The sequence below is a fragment of the Notechis scutatus genome, chromosome 2 (assembly GCF_049901735.1).
Source record: "Notechis scutatus isolate UNSWTSFEM ecotype Mainland chromosome 2, rNotScu1.2, whole genome shotgun sequence".
In the NCBI taxonomy this organism is placed as follows: Eukaryota; Metazoa; Chordata; class Lepidosauria; order Squamata; family Elapidae; genus Notechis; species Notechis scutatus.
Genome location: NC_142010.1, coordinates 64911026 through 64925421, shown reverse-complemented (window position 1 = coordinate 64925421; position 14396 = coordinate 64911026). Strand labels below are relative to the sequence as shown.

The following is a 14396-nucleotide window of genomic DNA, read 5'->3' as shown; positions in this document are numbered from 1 at the left end:
GGTTACAACTCAAAAGTGTTAAGGTTCCCTCCTGAGGAACATCATCTTCATGGAGATAAGACTGGGCTCCTCCTTGATACTCTTCCAAAAGGCTCCAAAGACATGGTTTTGTCAGCAGGCCTGGGGATCCCAGGTTAATGTGGAGTCCTTCAAGTATGATTGCTCTTGCTCGAGGGATGGAGTTGTTGGGTTTTTTATTTTGTGTTTTATTTCTGTAAGTTGCCTGCAGTCACTTTGAGTTTGGTTGCCATATAAGTGTCTTCATAAATACATATAGTGCAAAGTTGTATATATGTGATTTAGTTTTAACCAATGCATAAATCTCAAAAGAGATCTTGTACTGAAGTTTTAAGTCTCCTCCCCTTTCTTGAAGTATAATTTCTTAATTGCTTTCAGCACACACACACACACCTGGTCGACCATGAAAAGTATAGTTTTTCATGTCACACATAATTTACCTTTAGTCGCTCAAAATTCCTATCATGAAGCTGTCATGTTTATGTGGCTTGTCTCATTTTTGGATTTATATTCCTGGGTTTTGCAAATCCCCTACTCTTTATCGCTGCCTATCTTACTTTAGCCTGACAAAATAATTCTTGTTTAACGATGTTGTCATATTTAAACAGATTCATAAGATCCCTTGACCTGAAGAGCCGCCTCTGTAATCTAAAATTACTGAGATCCCAATCCCCCAAAATGGTTCTTGGTGTCTTTTAATTTCACGAACGAAGGCAAATAAATATACGTGTCCCGAATCTGTGTGGGTCTTCGTCTTCCCAACTTCCGGGCGCTGAGCTGGAGCCCATCCTCAGGAAATGTCTCCCACACCATAAGTTCCCCGAGGATGGGCTCCAGCACGAGTCCGAAAGCTCGGTCCGACCGACCGAGATTGGATCTTTTTTTAATTTCAGATGCCAGTCCAGAAGCGGACGGCACTAAGCCTTATGCCGGTAAGGTTCAGGCCCCGGTGGCGCCCTTTCCTGGCTCCGAGTGTCCATGCTCCCTATATCCCCTTAACACCAAGGAGCCTTCTCGAAAGCGGCACTCTCCCCGCGCTGGACTGCGCCCAGCGTTATGGGGTTGGAAGGCCTCACACCGTCTAAGGCGGTCCACTTGTAATGAGGCTGTTTGACGAGAGCGGTAGAGCGCCCGTTCCTTCCTCCACGCGACTGAAGGAAGCCGTCGGCGGAGGGTTCCCACTTGATGCGGGGGGGGTCACCCGTCCGAGGCTGCAACTCCAGAGCGGGCGGGAGCAAGCGGATTCCGAACTCCGTGTTGGCTTTGCGGAGCTGACCCCCTATAGGAGTTCGTCGCCACGCGCGAGGACGCCGCCCCGGACGTTCGCCGGCTGAGATTTCCCCAAGCCTTCGCTCGCCGCGACTCCTTCCGCGCCGCCACGGATCCGCCATTGGTTACGGTTAGCTGCACATGCGCGCCTCTCCTATTCCTTCGGAAAGCTCGTCCAATCGGCGGCCGCCAACTCGTCCGTCCTGAAAACGGCTGGCCCAATCAAGAGAAGCAGCGTGGAGGCTTGTTATAGAATGGTCCAACGAAACCCTGTAATGCAGAGCGCAAAGAGAGAAAAGCAGCCAATGAGGTTCCGAGTGGGCGGCAAGTGCGTCGTCAAGGTGCCGGCTGTGAAGGGGCTCAGTGTGAGCTGAGCGAGCGGTCGAGTCGAGCTCGGTGGAAGGAGGATGCGGGCGGCTAACGGGCTCTGGGCGGCGCTGGCCTTGATCCTGCTCCCCGGAGACAGCCACGCTTTGCGAGAGGGAGACTGCGAAGGTGAGTTTGGCTTCGCCGAGCGAGAGTCTGGAGAAGCGGCAAACAGCCAGGCGAGGAGGTCGCCGGACCCGCCGGGGTTTCGCTGCCTGGGGCTGGAAGGGCAGAGGCGAGCCGAGAGCGCCACAAGCCTACCCGCTTCCGCTCCCATCGGAGCGAGGGGTGGCCTCCAGACGGAGCCTTCCCGCCTCTCACGGGCTTCGTCTTCCATCGCCGGGAGGGGTGGGAACTACCTGGCGGGATTGTTGTGGAACTTAGGCGCTGCCAAAGTAGACATTGGGATACGTATAGTTTTTGAAAATGGTAATCCTCCGGCGGCAGGCTGAGGCCCGCTGCTTGGTGTCCCTGTCCCTCTGGAAGGAAGCCGGCTTTGCGAAGTGGCCTCCCGAAGTCCCTTAGCCAAGCGATTTAGGGGCTGGGGACCATTACAGCACCAGTGATCCGGAAGGCCCCGGCTCGGGGAGGTGTGTGGGGTGGGCTGTGATCAGGAGTGGGACAGGAAGAGAAGAGGGGAGGTTCGCACCTGCTAGTAAAGAGACATCAGTGCATCTTTTTTTCTTTTGTAAGTTATTACTAGCTTTTCCTTTAAAAAAAAATATCTGTCCTGCATAGTGTAGGACTAGGAGCCGGGAAACCCAGGTTCAAGCCCACTCTTAACTTTCTAAACTTGGTGGGTGATTTGGGGCTATTCATACACTCAGAACCGAACCCGTCGGTCTCCCTTGGTTGTTATGAGGATCCCTATCTAAGCTTTTCTGAGTTTTTGAATAATTCAAAATAAATCAGGTGTGATAAAGTGAACAGGACAGTGTTTCCTGGTTCTCTGTTGTCTTGACACTTCCTACCTGAACACCAGCTTGGTTAGTCATTTATATTTACACTAGCTTTGTTCCATGATCAAACCTGAATCAAAATTACTCACAGTATTTTCAGTAGTATATTTAAGTATTACAAAAATAACTACATTTTGTTAACAGTTTAACGTGTTACATCTACACTGATACTGCAGTAAATCAGGACACTGGCAGTGGTTTCTAAGAAAGTGTATGTGGCTTTCCTTAACACCTTTCACATTTCAGAAATTAACACCTCTTAATTGCTGTCTCACCAAAAAGTAAGAATTTATTCAGCCAGTATCTTTTAGAGGCTTTCCTATTAGCACATAAAACTATCCAGAACAATTAAAGGAATGTTCATTCATTCTTACAACCACTGGGCATGCTATGAAACAAGATGTGGTATCATATATCACTTCTTTTTCAAAGAACACACATTTTTCCTCCCTTTGCTTCTGGAAAGTTTAACAGTCTGGAAGTGGAAGATGCTGACTGAGATATGAATATTTTATTTTTTCTCTAAAAAGACTCCTATCTTTATAACTTGAGAAAATGAGCACTATTGTTCATTTGGTTTCTGGATCTGAAAAACTAAAATATTTTCTGCTATCCAAATATAAATTAAAAATGAATACTTTGATTATATAAATAGAAATCACGAGGCTTAAAAACAATGTCATAAGCTTAACAAAGTTGCAATGAACAAAGTATTTTCCTTTTATTCACCAGATAGCACTGTATGCACTATTCTTCATTCTATTGAAAGAAGCATTTCTTTGCCTGCCTCCTTGTTTTCCCTTTGTGAAAAAGAAACAAGGCTTATAGATGAGTAAATGCAGTCAAGTACTCGGATACTTAATGTCATGGAATAGCACTTGCTAATTCAACTACTTCATATTACATTATCCCACTGCTTTTTGCTACACTAATACATTATCCAAATATGTCTTTTCCCCCCCAGTAACTTATTTTCTGCATCAATGTTCTTTTTTTCATCCAGTGTTCTTTTTCATTTTTGTTTAAACCCCCTAAATTCTTAATAAATTTACAATTGTCTTTTTTCCCCCTTCAGTGTGTGTGTCATTCCTGGGAGCTTTCTATCGGGCTCTACAAGAGAAGAATGTTGAATTCACATCAAACAGTGTTGAAAAAGAACTTTTGAAATTCTGCAAAGAGGCAAAAGGCAAAGAAAACCGTTTTGTAAGCATTAATAATAACATTTGGGTTTTCAATTAATTAGTCATATTTTAACCAGTGTGAAGTTGGTAGAAAGATTAAATTTGCTTAAAAGACAAAATTTAGTTTAGCAAGTCTGCTACTGATAGATAGCCAAAGGAAAAAGGATATTTGAATTATTTATGGTGGAAACTTCATAAAAGCAACATGTTAACAGTTTTTAGCATTTTTTAACATTAACATTTTTAATTATAAAAATCCAACTCTTTTTTTTAAAAGACAATAACATTGGCATTGCTCAGAAGATAGTTTCATATTCATTGAAATAGCATTAATAATCAGTCTAGCCAGATTATGCTGATCCCAAGGCATTGAATAGAGATGGACCCACTAACAGCATATATAATATGGTATCTCTTGCATACTGAGGGGCCAGAACCTGTCATCATGGGAGAGATAGATCATTTTAGGATTTAGTCAGCACTTTGAATTAGGCTAGGTCGCAAATCAGGAAATAGCAAATTCAACAGGAACTGGGTGATATAAGAAAAAAATCAACGCTAGAAAAACCAACCTTTTGTATAGGTGTGCAGTGGATAATGATCAGTTTATTTGATCTATGGAGCATGGATTGTAATTTCTCTAGGAAAAAAGTTGAACTGGCATACCCACCTAAATTATGCAAAACATCCCTGAGAAAAATTACTACTGGGTTCTTAAGAGCATTGTTTCCAGGAGTATTCTTGGTGTTAGCTGATTTGGAATGACTTCATTTATTTTGAGAGAACTGGCTATTATAAGTAATGCTCACACCCCCTTTTCATTTAACAAAATCACTTCTGAATTCTCTATTATTGGTCTGTTTGAAAACAAGGAATTGATTACATTGATGTTTTTATTTACTTTAGGCACCAAAGCAAGGTTTGTTAACTTAGGAAAGAAAGAATGAAAAATTCCCACATTTGCACATAATCTTAAATTAGCACGTAATCTTAAACTGGGGTCATCCTAATTTTCTTTTTAATCTTAACTTCAAAAAATGTTACAGTTAATATTTCTTTTAAAAGGTTAACAGTGGTAATAAGTAACTAAATGAAACTAAGTAACAATATGTAACTATAATATTTTATAATAAAACAAGAGTCTTCCTAGTTTTTAGTTGCTTTCAGTAAAAAGAACCACATAGTGCTGAAATGTTCTATCAAAAAACAAACTCAGAATTACATGCTTTTGACAAATTTTACAAATGCTCAAAAGATGCCCGATTCTTTTTTTTTTAAGTCCTGATTTTTTTCTTGCTGTTTCCCTTCTAGTGTTATTACATTGGAGCAACCAGTGATGCAGCCACCAAAATAACTAATGAGGTATCAAAACCTCTAAGTCATCATATCCCTGTTGAGAAGATTTGTGAGAAGCTGAAAAAGAAAGATAGTCAGATCTGTGAACTGAAATATGGTGAGTACAGATTAAATGTTGGTTATGGAATAAACGGTAACATGAGAAATGCTGAATTGCACTAAAAACCCTCCAACTACAACATTTTCTTTCAACAGTTAAGATTCATAGAATAAAATGATATTTCACTATATTTGTAAAACAGTTAGTTGCAACTAGATGGATTTAGCTAATGTTGAAAAAATTAAATAGGATTGGGCTTGCTTAATATTAGGGTCCCAAGAACTCCTGGGACTGTAGGATAAACTGTGACACTAAGAAATCATCTCCAAAGGTTGCAGTACTAATTACTTACATATTGTCGTCAGTCAAACAAAAAAGCCATATCGTTATCTGGAGTGGAACTCAATTCAACGGAGACTTGTACTTGTATATGTACTACTTGTTATTCACAACAGAGTCTAAATGCAGACAAGTGCAGAGTAGTATTAGTAATAATTGTACTAATGTCATAATTGGGTCGCAGAAATGTTCAAAATATATGGAATAATTGGGAGACGGCAGAATTATTTTTTATCCTTCATGAATTTGTTTCCTCCGTAAGCTATACTATTTGTGGTAATGAATTCTGTGAAGAATATCTATTTTCCTGTCATTATTCCAGTATTTTGCTTTATTGGATCACTTGAAGGGATTGTACTGTCAGAGAAGGAAAAAGATCTAGTTTAAACATTAAAAATATTGTAGGATAAAGATAATAGAAAATTACTGAGAATAAGCTTCATTGAGTAAAATATATTACAAGTAAATAGAGCCATTCTATGTTTATCAGCTAAAATACATACTTCTTTCATTACCAGGTTGGTAATGTTTGGAAATAATAGTAATAATACATTTTATGTGTACGGCCACCCATCTCATCTGAATGAGTCTGGGCAGCTTACATCAGGTTAAAAACAATAACCCATTAAAAGTAAGTATACAAACATGTAAAACCATCCGTAACAATTCCAAAACAAAAACAATTACGATGATTAATAGCAGAGCCACCTTTACATAAGCTCAGCAAGCCATTATAAAAGCCTCCACCATTGCCAGACACCCAAGCACAGCAATAGACTTCAGGGCCTTCCTAAAATGCAAGCGGTTTGGACCAATCTAGTTCCAGGGGAAGGATGTTCCACAGGGTGGACTCCATAGCAGAAAGGGCTTACTTCCTTGGTCCAGGGATATGGCATTCTTTTGTAGATAGGACTCATACAATGCCTGTCCTGCTTGGTCCCAGTAGGATGATGGGTATAATAGCAGTGACAGAGCCTTAGTTAACCCAACCCCATGCAATGTAGGCTTTGATAGGTCATTACCACCACCTTGAATGGAACCCGGAAACATACTGGCAACCAGTGCAGCTTGTAGAGCAGAGGTAACTAATGTATGCTGATTTAGGAGCCTGTGCTGCCACATTCTGTATTAGCTGGAGGTTTGGATGCTCTTATTTTTTATGATACCAGAAATCTATTGGAAAACACCTTAACAATTTATTTTGTTCTCAACTCTAGTACAGGTATTCCTTCCCTTACCATTACAATTTCACCCAAAATTTCTGTTGCTAAGTGAGATAGTTATGAAGTGAGTGTTGCCCTTTTATGATCTCTGTTAATATGGTTGTTAAGTGCAGTTGTTAAAGTTAGTAACAGTTAAGTGAATCTGGCCTTCCCCATTGACTTTGCTTGTCAGAAAATCACAAAAGATTATCACATGACCCCCAGACAGCGCAAGCATCATAAATATGAACCAATTGCCAAGCATCCAAATTTTGACCATGGGAATGCTGCAATTGTTGTAAGCGTGAAAAATGGTTGTAAACTACTTTTTTCCAGTGTCGTAACTTCGGTCACTAAATGGTTTGTTGTAAGTTGAGGAGTACCTGTATAGATTTGAGTTATGAAAACTTGGCATTCTTCCTTAAAGTTGACCTGAAGTAATCTTTTGTTTTTTAAAGAAATCCATATATTTAGCCAGTACAAGCTGAGCATAGTAACAATAACAATATACTTTTATATTCTCCAGTAAGTATATCTTCTTTTTTTTCAGTAAAAGATACAAAAAGGGGGAAATAGTGGACAAATTTGGGGAATAACTCATTTCAGCATTGTCTACCATTAACTGGAAATAGTTCTTCTAAACTATGTAATATCAACTGCTTGAAAATAATGATTGTCATCAGGATACAGATTATAGCGATTAATCACCTAACACTTGGATTGTTAATGCATCATATACTAATATGTACTCCTTTTCTCACAGATAAACAAATTGACCTGAGTACTGTCGACCTGAAGAAACTGAGAGTAAAAGAATTGAAAAAAATTCTAGACGACTGGGGTGAAACATGCAAGGGCTGTGCAGAAAAATCGGATTACATTCGTAAAATCAATGAACTGATGCCTAAATATGCACCAAAAGCAGCCAGTTTGCGGACAGATCTCTGACCACCATAGTGACCTCTATCAAGTAGCAAGATATACAAACTACGTTAAACTTTTTCTTTCCCGGAAAGCTGTTTTTTGTAACTTATTTAACTGGGTTTCAAGTATCAAATTGAAGGGATTCTTGCAATGCTGGTTCAGATGCCTCGTTATGTCTTAAGTTTTTATTTCTGTTGTTTTGGATTTATTATAAGAATTTGACATACATATGGGATTTTTAAATAAAAGTTATGAAACCTAGTGTCAAGTCGAACTAAAAGAATTGGCATTAGTGTCAGGACTGAACGTTGCACTTTTCCAGCACTACCTAAGTAACAATGGTTTGGAGATGATCTATGAGACAGTATAGCTTGCATTCACTGTTATTACTGTCTTTCTACATTCCATTCTTTAAAATGCTGAACACTTTTATTACATATCCAAATTAAATGTTTTAAGTGCTCATCTTGCACATCTTTCACAGGAGTTAATTTCTTTCAATAAGAAAGGTGTTCCTTCTGTCTTTGGTTCCACTGTCAGTACATATGACAATCCTTTCTTATTCAACTACAAATATGCAGTGGCAGAAGGGGAAGATATTCTGATGTACACTTTTTTAAAGAGGATGAGTTCTACTTTCATATGATGCACATAATATAAACTGTTAAAGCAATTTGTTGTGCTGACTCTTAGTTCTGGGGTTCCGGCATTTTTTGTTCAGGGTGGAATTAAATCCATGTGATTCATTTTTGAGAAAAAAACTGTGAACAAGAATTCCTTCATTTGTGACCAATGTAAATGTGAAAGCACTGAGGTGTTTAAAAAAGAGACATCTATTTAGAATTGTTAGTTTTGTTCAGGGAAGTCCCTCGGTTTTAAATATATGCAGGAATTCCAATTCCTTTGTTTGATGTGGGATCATTTGAACAGATTTGGCAGGGAGCAGCTATTGAACATTTTGCAGAATGTTATGTCACCAGAAACTAAAAATGGGAAAACTGAGGAAGGCACCTCTACAGGAAAAACTACCTTTAATTAATGAATACTTTGAAGTAATACTGAACAATAGGTATGGTTGTGAGCCCAAGGATAAGGTCGTCTAGGTTTTTTTTAAAATTGGAATTTATTAAATGAGGTGAGATGCTTATGTCTACATGCAATGAATCATTTGAAATTGAAAACGGCATACACAAATAGTTACAAAGAAGAACCTACTAAGATTATGAATGTCTGCAGGGCAGAAAGTCTAAACTAAAGACAGATTTCCTTGGATTGTCCTACTGTTAAGTAAAATTCAAGTGATGTAAAAAGCACTTGAAAAAGTTAGTTCCTGTTTTCATTAAGCAGGATAGTAATTCCCTTTTAATAGGCTTTAAACTGCAGCTGCAAACTATTCCAAGTAATTCGGTGCGTCTTCGAAAGTATGTCATTTAGAGAAAACGGTAATTGAAATCCTGTTGGATCAGTTTAATAACTGACGTCATTTGTCTTGCTTTCAAAAAGCCGTAACAACTTTTAATGTAGAATCTCGTCCATTCTGGCGATCCGAGAGCTGCATACTTAAGACCAGAAGCCTGTGGGCCTCTATGTTAGCGATTCTAATTCGGAGTCCCGCGCGTCTAAGGAGTCCCGCGCCTGTGGCTATCACTGCACTTTATACTAAACAACCTCCCGGCAGGGTGTTAGGTCAGAGCCCTGAAGCGCAGCCCTGACCCGATCCTCCCAGCCCTCGGCCGCCCGCTCTACGGCTCCACTCCCCGGTCCGCTGGCGCCAAAAGAAGTCGCCAGGCCAGCTAGGAACCGCGTGGCGCAGAAAGCCAGGGCGCCGCTGGCGAGGTGATAAAGGAGCAGGGCGCGAGACACGCACCCGCGCCGCCCTCACCGTGACGGGCGGGGGCGCAGGATGATGACGCCGAAGAGGCGCACGGCGCGGCAACTGGGCAGAGCCGTCTTCGCTCGTTCCCTTTTGTCCAAGATGGCAGCTGCCGCCGGAGGCGCCTCTTGAATCGCGGGCCCCGAAGCCATGAAGCGGGCGACCGAGCGGGATTCCAGCCCGGGCGGGTCCGGGGGGACACGTGGCGCCTCCTCCACGAAAAGGCCTCGAGAGCGCGAGAGCAGCGCCAGCGGGGGCGGGGAGGCGGCGGCGGCAGCAGTAGCAGCCGGCGGGGCCCACACCGGAGTTCGGGCGCCTCCTCCTCGTCATCCGTTTCCACCTCCGTCTCGTCGCGCAGCAGTCGGGACAAGCCTGCCGCTGGCGGTTCCAGCTCGCGGAGCCATCGCGGGGAGGAGCGGCCGGGAGGCGGAGGCGATTCGAACCACCGCGCAGCCTCCTCCAGCGCTAGGAACAGCAGCAGCCAAACCGCCGCCGCGGCCCCTGCCGTCCCGCTTCCCCTGCCCTCCTCCTCCTCCTCCTCGTCTTCTCGGGCGCTGGGGCTCGTCAAGGCCAAAGTGACCGCTGCGGCGGTGGTTGCCCCTTCCTTGCTCCTGGGTGGGCCTCCATCCGTGGCAGCCCCGTCGCTCCTCTTGGCCCCTGGCCTTGGTTTGCCGGCCGGGGTGGCTCTGGCAGGTGAGCCTCCTGGCTCCAGTGACTACAAGACTCTGCTTGTGAGTGGCCTGGGCCCAGCCTTACCTGACCAGCTGCTGGAAGATGGCCTCTTTCGCCAGTTCCAGAGATTTGCTAGCGGCGGTGCCAGCGACATTAGTGTCAAGCTCTCCCACACACCTGAACTTGGCCGTGTTGCTTACGTTAACTTCAGGCACCCTGCCGATGCCCGTGACGCTCGACGGCATGCCAGAGCCAGGCAACTTCTCCTTTATGATCGGCCTCTGAAGGTGGAGCCTGTGTACCTGCGAGGGGGCCGCCGGAGCCGTACTCCTCCACCTACCCCCTCTCCTGAACCCTTGGCTTTTCTCCCTCCTATCCATGGTGTTTATCCATATAAACAGAGATCGCTGTCTCCTGTTGCCAGCCCTTTGCTGAGAGAGCCTAGACCTCGACACGCTCAAGCTGCAGCAGCAGCATTTGCCTTGGAAGCTGTTGCCTTGGGACTTTCTCGAGAGAGAGAGAGAGTGCTGGATTATTATGGGTTATATGATGAACGGGGCCGTCCTTACAGCTATCCCTTAGTGGCTGAGGAGGATTTAATGCCAGAAGATGACCAGAGAGCTACCCGGAATCTCTTCATTGGCAATCTTGATCACAATGTCTCTGAGGTGGAACTCAGGCGTGCCTTTGAAAAATACGGTATCATTGAGGAAGTGGTGATCAAGAGGCCTGCACGGGGTCAAGGTGGAGCCTATGCCTTCCTTAAGTTCCAAAACCTGGACATGGCACATCGGGCCAAGGTTGCCATGTCTGGGCGGGTTGTTGGCAGAAACCCTATCAAAATTGGCTATGGGAAAGCCAATCCGACTACCCGACTTTGGGTTGGTGGCCTTGGTCCAAGTACTTCTCTAGCTGCTCTTGCTAGGGAGTTTGATCGTTTTGGTAGCATTAGGACTATTGACTATGTGAAAGGGGACAGCTTTGCCTATATTCAGTACGAGAGTTTGGATGCTGCTCAAGCTGCCTGTGCACAAATGAGAGGCTTCCCTTTGGGCGGTCCAGACAGGAGACTTAGAGTAGATTTTGCTAAAGCTGAGGAGGCCCGCTATCCTCAGCAGTATCAACCTGCACCACTTCCTGTACACTATGAATTGCTCTCTGAAGGCTATAGCAGACACAGGAGCCTGGAGCAAGACTTAAGGGTGAGGGATAGGACTCCTCCTCATCTCCTTTACTCAGATAGAGAAAGGAGCTTTCTAGAGGCTGATTGGGCCAGCTCTGTCAAAAATGCAGAGCGCAGAAATAACTTGGAGGCATACAGTCGTTCAGCACGCAGCCGGAGTGGAGAACGTTGGGGCAGCGATAGTGATCGCAGTGTTCTCAAGCCCTGGGAGGAAAGGCGTAAACGTCGTAGCCTTTCCAATGACCGTGGGAGGACTACTCATTCCCCATATGAGGAGAGAGGCAGGACAAAGGCTGGTGGGCCAGGAGCTGATCGTAGCCCCGATCGGGTTCGGAAGGAGAATCACACTACAGAATCTACCACAGAGAAAGAACAAAATAACTCGCTGCAGAATGATCGACATACATTAGAGGAGAAACCTCACCGTGAAACCTCTGATCCTCCCCAGCCCAAAAAAAGAGACAGTGAACGTAATCACCGAACCGGTGAGTCTGAATCAAAGGCTCACGAAGAGTCCAAATCTGAAACAAAGAAGTTAAAAACATTATCCGATTATGCCCATACCCTGCAGCTTGCTTGGAATGGACTACTTGTCCTTAAAAACAGCTGCTTTCCTACATCTATGCACATCCTTGAAGGAGACTTGGGAGTCATCAACGGGCTTCTGAAAGACCATTTGTCTGGTGGAAAGCTAACACAGCTTAAGATTGCTCAGAGACTTCGGTTGGATCAACCCAAACTGGATGAAGTAACTCGCCGTATCAAGCAAGGGAGCCCTAATGGCTATGCTGTGTTACTAGCTACCCAGGCTGCTCAAGGAGCAAGTGCTGAAGGAACCTTCCCAGTGGCGGAGCCTGGCTTACAAAGACGGCTTCTCAGGAACCTGGTCTCTTACTTGAAACAAAAACAGGCTGCAGGAGTCATCAGCCTTCCTGTGGGAGGGGCAAAGGGCAGGGACAGCACAGGCATGCTATATGCTTTCCCTCCTTGTGAATTTTCTCAGCAGTACCTCCAGTCCGCACTAAGAACATTGGGAAAGTTAGAAGAAGAACATATGGTGATAGTGATAGTCAAAGACACTGCCTAGTATTTACTCTGTATCCATTTCCTCTTTATCTCCTTGTTTCAATTCTCTGTTTTCTTTGTGTCTCACACTGCCTGGTTGCTTTTAGGGCCAATTATTTTGAGTGAGGCCCTAAGAGTCCTCCCACCAAATTCTACAATTGTATTAGTTTCTAATATTTTTAATACCCATTTTAATGAATCCCATTTTGTTTCTTTTACTACGTGACACTGTCTGCTGTGTTCTTATTTTTTAAAAAAAATATATGGAAAGTTGTCAGTAAAGCCTTGTTCGCTGATGGATTTTTTTAATTTTGTGCAGTGTCCTGGTTTCTGTAGTCTGCCAATGGCTGGCTCTGTGTTCCAGAATATAACAGCTAATGACTTTACCAAATTCAGTTCTTCCACTCTACTGCTATTTAACACTATTATGCCAGTTTTGTGCTCTTTTTATTTCTTCAGTAATTGAAGCCTGGTTGCTTCTTTCCTCAGTGGTAGGTAGCTAGTGCTTTTTTTTTTTTTTAAAGACAAAAGTCAGTGTATCCTTCAGACCAACCTTTTCCTGGTGGATGAAAGCTTTTAAGGTGGTCTTAGCCAAAGAACAGCTGTGTAAAACTTAAAAGCTTCAGTTAATCCTCTGCAACTCTTGGTGCAATTAAAAAAAATGAGGCACCTTGGGTTGTTTTTTTCTTCCTCTTGATTGTGTTGATTGTTGGATTGATTATAATATTGCAAACTGAAAGCTGTTCTTAAATATCTTGTCTAGTAATAATTATGGGCTTCTCAGGAAGACAAATAACCAGGCACTTGAGCAGGACCTGATAACCACATCTCTGTGATTGTGTTGTTCAGCTCCTTCATCAGTTAATACAGCAAAAATAAAAGACAAAACTTGACAAATTGCCTGCTTATAGTGTTTGTACTATCTGATATAATACTATCAAATTCTAAACTGCATCCCTTTTTATATCCAAAGGGTTAGGCAAATGTATGTGCTACTTGGATGTATTCTGAAGCACTCTTATCACAATTGTACAAATGCAGGATATAGTTTGTCTATACCCTTTACCACAGACAATTATGTTGTACGTAATGCATATACATCTATTTTACCTTAGACTGGAAATTGTAATTGCAAATGAATTCGCATATAACTATTGCTGGAATATACTACTTTCATAAGGTTTTTGTGAAGTAGTCCCGTGAGGACTGTCATGTATATTCTTTTTAAAAAGCATGTAATGAAATCCTCCCCCTTCTACAGCCAAGTTAGCTCCCTTGTGTCTAACTTACGCAATTAATAAATAGCTGTAAACCTAGTTACTTTCCAGAATTCACTGTTGCAGTTCACTTCTCCAGAAATTTGAAACTCCCAAAAGAATGGGAAGGTAGTTGGAAGAAAGGCTTGTAGATGATTTAGCAGATACATGAATCAGAGTAGCAAGAAGTACACTACGGACAGATGCTATACTTTGTACAATCTATTTCCACTCTTTCCTTTCCCAATGCACTTAAGGAATGCTTTCAATAATACAAGGTGGTCATGATTTTGCTCAGGAAGAGCATTTTCACACCCCAAATTCTTAAGCTGTTGTTCAAACAGCTAGTTTGGAATTGAGATCAGACTCCTTCAAACTAGATGTGCTGGGACTATAAAACATTTGGTTGAAAATTCTCTTGAGTTACAACATTAGGTTGAAAAAGACAGTTTATATAATATAAACATTGTTCTAAGGGTTTTTGGTATTTTCTATATCATAGCATTTGTGTCTAAATTGCTAATCCTTAAAATGTGCAAACACGTGTCACGAGAATATATCAATATGCAATTTTACAGTGGTGATATTCCTGAATATTTCAAGTATTAACAGTAATTTATTACATAGAAGCTGCTCAATGGTGTTGTGGTTAATCTATGTGCTGTAAACAGGATACCCACTGCATTAGCATGA

General features: G+C 42.7%; 2 protein-coding genes across 2 annotated transcripts; both read left to right on the top strand.

Annotated features, from left to right (window-relative positions):
• The first annotated feature begins 1649 nt into the window (after window positions 1-1649).
• MANF (mesencephalic astrocyte derived neurotrophic factor) lies at window positions 1650-8327 on the top strand. Its single transcript, XM_026673265.2, has 4 exons — window positions 1650-1782; window positions 3688-3815; window positions 5105-5246; window positions 7494-8327. The coding sequence occupies exons 1-4, from the start codon at window positions 1695-1697 to the stop codon at window positions 7676-7678; spliced, it is 543 nt and encodes a 180-aa protein (XP_026529050.1). The 5' UTR covers window positions 1650-1694; the 3' UTR covers window positions 7679-8327.
• A 1272-nt stretch (window positions 8328-9599) lies between these two features.
• Window positions 9600-13344, top strand: RBM15B (RNA binding motif protein 15B). Its single transcript, XM_026673258.2, is given in 2 exon segments — window positions 9600-9785; window positions 9788-13344. Coding segments are annotated over 2 exon segments (2790 nt in total). The 5' UTR covers window positions 9600-9677; the 3' UTR covers window positions 12470-13344.
• The last annotated feature ends 1052 nt before the right edge of the window (window positions 13345-14396 follow it).